General features: G+C 43.8%; 1 protein-coding gene across 1 annotated transcript in view; it reads left to right on the forward strand.

Annotated features, from left to right (window-relative positions):
* LOC117945075 (dihydropyrimidinase-related protein 2-like) overlaps positions 1–2,580 on the forward strand; it is a 20,735-nt gene that overhangs the window by 14,047 nt on the left and 4,108 nt on the right. Inside the window, exons 7-9 of the mRNA XM_034872329.1 lie at positions 107–227; positions 1,155–1,311; positions 2,026–2,223. Coding sequence (XP_034728220.1) covers positions 107–227; positions 1,155–1,311; positions 2,026–2,223 — 476 coding nt within the window. The remainder of the gene's footprint in view (positions 1–106; positions 228–1,154; positions 1,312–2,025; positions 2,224–2,580) is intronic.

A 2,580-nucleotide genomic window follows, 5' to 3' on the forward strand; every position in this document is an offset into this window, starting at 1 on the left:
ACCCCACCCAAAATACTGTGAAGGGAAGAAGAGAAAGCCGGTCTAGGAACCAGCAGCTGATTGTGTGTGTGTGTGTGTGTGTGTCTCTGTGTGTGTGTGTGTGCAGGTGGAGGCCGAGGCGGTCAACCGCTCCGTCACCATTGCCAACCAGACCAACTGCCCCCTCTACGTCACCAAGGTGATGAGCAAGAGCGCCGCTGATGTCATCGCCCTTGCAAGGAAAAGAGGTAAAAAGAGACATATGTTCACTGCACACCTGTGGCAGCCATCTTGGAAAAAATGAAGATGATAAACTCCTTTATTTTGCTTTGAGAAAATAGTCACACTTCTCCTTCAAGGAGCACGAAAAATAAGATATTTCATTTTATTTATTTTTTAACTCTCCCTTCTTAAATCATTTTTCCTTCCTGTTTTTTTCTCTGTAGATCGTATTTAAAAATGCCCAAAATCACAAAAAAATATGAATGTTACGCAATGTTGCTTTACATGTATGACAGTTTTTGTGTTTTTACGCTTTTTAAAAGGTCTGAGAAATGAAAATAAATTAAAAGTGTGTTAAGAAAAATAAATATAGCTAGTAGTAAAAGATATTAATAGAATAACATAAATTAACTTTTAAACCTCGCGTTGTCTTCCCGAAAATCAACACTTTTTCTCAGGTTTTTGTCCCTTTTTTCATCACTTTTGACGCTGTTTTCAATGCTTGTCACTTTTTTGACGTTTTCAACACTACGTAACACTAACTTATTAACTTTAGTTCTACAGTAATTTTTGGGAATTTATGGTCAATAAACCTCATTTATAGGAAATTATACCTAATGTTGGAGTTAGAAAAGCAGAAATTAGGAATTATTGAGACTAAAATTAAAGGAATGGATGTTGATGATAATCACAGACTGGAATATGTCAACTTTTACTCAATACTATTTCAAAAACACTTCCATTTGTTTTACAATGCTATAAAATTGAATAAGACGCCCCAAAATTAATGAAAGTAGAAATTTGTACTTGGCAAAGAGCGTTGGGTGGAATCAATCATGTTATTAAATTAAATAAAACATTTTACTCGGTTATATTTGTGATTTTTTTACTCCATTTTGGGAGCGATCAATGATGTTTTGGCTTCGTCCAGTTGATGCATTTCCCTCCCTCAGGTGCTGTGGTTTACGGAGAGCCCATATCGGCCAGCTTGGGTACGGATGGGACTCATTACTGGAGCAAGAACTGGGCCAAGGCGGCTGCCTACGTCACGTCTCCTCCGCTCAGTCCCGACCCCACCACCCCCGACTACCTCAACTCTCTGCTGTCCTGGTAAGGGGCCGAGACAGACACCTTACAGGATCTTACGTTACATCGGTTCTTCAAAGACTAAAGTCCAGTTCAGACCAAAGATTCGTGATGAGACTTCAACTTAGAGTGTCTTGGGCACAGGTTTCAGCTGTTGGAGTCTCCAGAGGCTGGTTTTAGGACGTAAAAGATGTCTCCAGAGGCTGGTTTTAGGACGAGAGACTTCTCCAGAGGCTGGTTTTAGGACGTGAGAGACATCTCCTGTTTCTACAGCCAATAGGAAGTCGGCTGGTCCTGTCACCAGAGGCTTGTTGTAGGACGTAAAAGATGTCTCCAGAGGCTGGTTTTAGGATGAGAGAGACGTCTCCAGAGGCTGGTTTTAGGACGTAAAAGATGTCTCCAGAGGCTGGTTTTAGGACGAGAGAGACGTCCCCAGAGGCTGGTTTTAGGACGTAAAAGATGTCTCCAGAGGCTGGTTTTAGGACGAGAGAGACCTTCCCAGAGGCTGGTTTTAGGACGTAAGATATGTCTCCAGAGGCTGGTTTACAATGTAAGAAATATCTCCTGTTTCTACAGCCAATAGGAAGTCAGCTGGTCCTGTCTCCAGAGGCTGGTTTTAGGACATAAGATATGTTTCCAGAGGCGGGTTTTACGATGTAATAATACTTAAGGGATACGAATCCAGACTGGAGTGGGGATATGAAAGGTATATTTTTAGTTTTCTTGCTTTCTCTCCAGCGGGGACCTGCAGGTGACCGGCAGCGCCCACTGCACCTACCTGACGTCCCAGCGGGCGATAGGAAAAGACAACTTCACTCTGATCCCCGAGGGGACCAACGGCACCGAGGAGAGGATGGCCCTGGTCTGGGACAAGTGTGTGGTGAGTTGGACGCGACCCACTTTCAGACGTTCCTACCGGGAAGTAGAGAGAGTCAGGTCGGGCGGTAATACCGCGGGTTCTTAAAAATAGCAACGGTGTTACTTTTAATATGTCAGTAAAACAGTGCAATGCAGTTATATAGGAGACCAGGATTAAATATTAAATATAATGTATTTAATGCTTATGTGGGAGAGAGAGAGCAAGAGGGAGGAGAAGAGAGAGCAGGAGTGGGAGGGGAAGGGAGGGGGAGACCTGGTATGGAAGAAGAACAGGACGTCTGCAGTGTGTCAGCATGTTGGGCTCCTCCCTAATGAGATGGAGAGGTGTTCCCGTATCAGAATGCACCTGAACACACCTCCCTGTAAGACCAGGACGCCCAGAATGCACCTGAACACACCTCCCTGTAAGACCAG

Source organism: Etheostoma cragini, chromosome 5 (assembly GCF_013103735.1).
Source record: "Etheostoma cragini isolate CJK2018 chromosome 5, CSU_Ecrag_1.0, whole genome shotgun sequence".
Lineage (NCBI taxonomy): Eukaryota > Metazoa > Chordata > Actinopteri > Perciformes > Percidae > Etheostoma > Etheostoma cragini.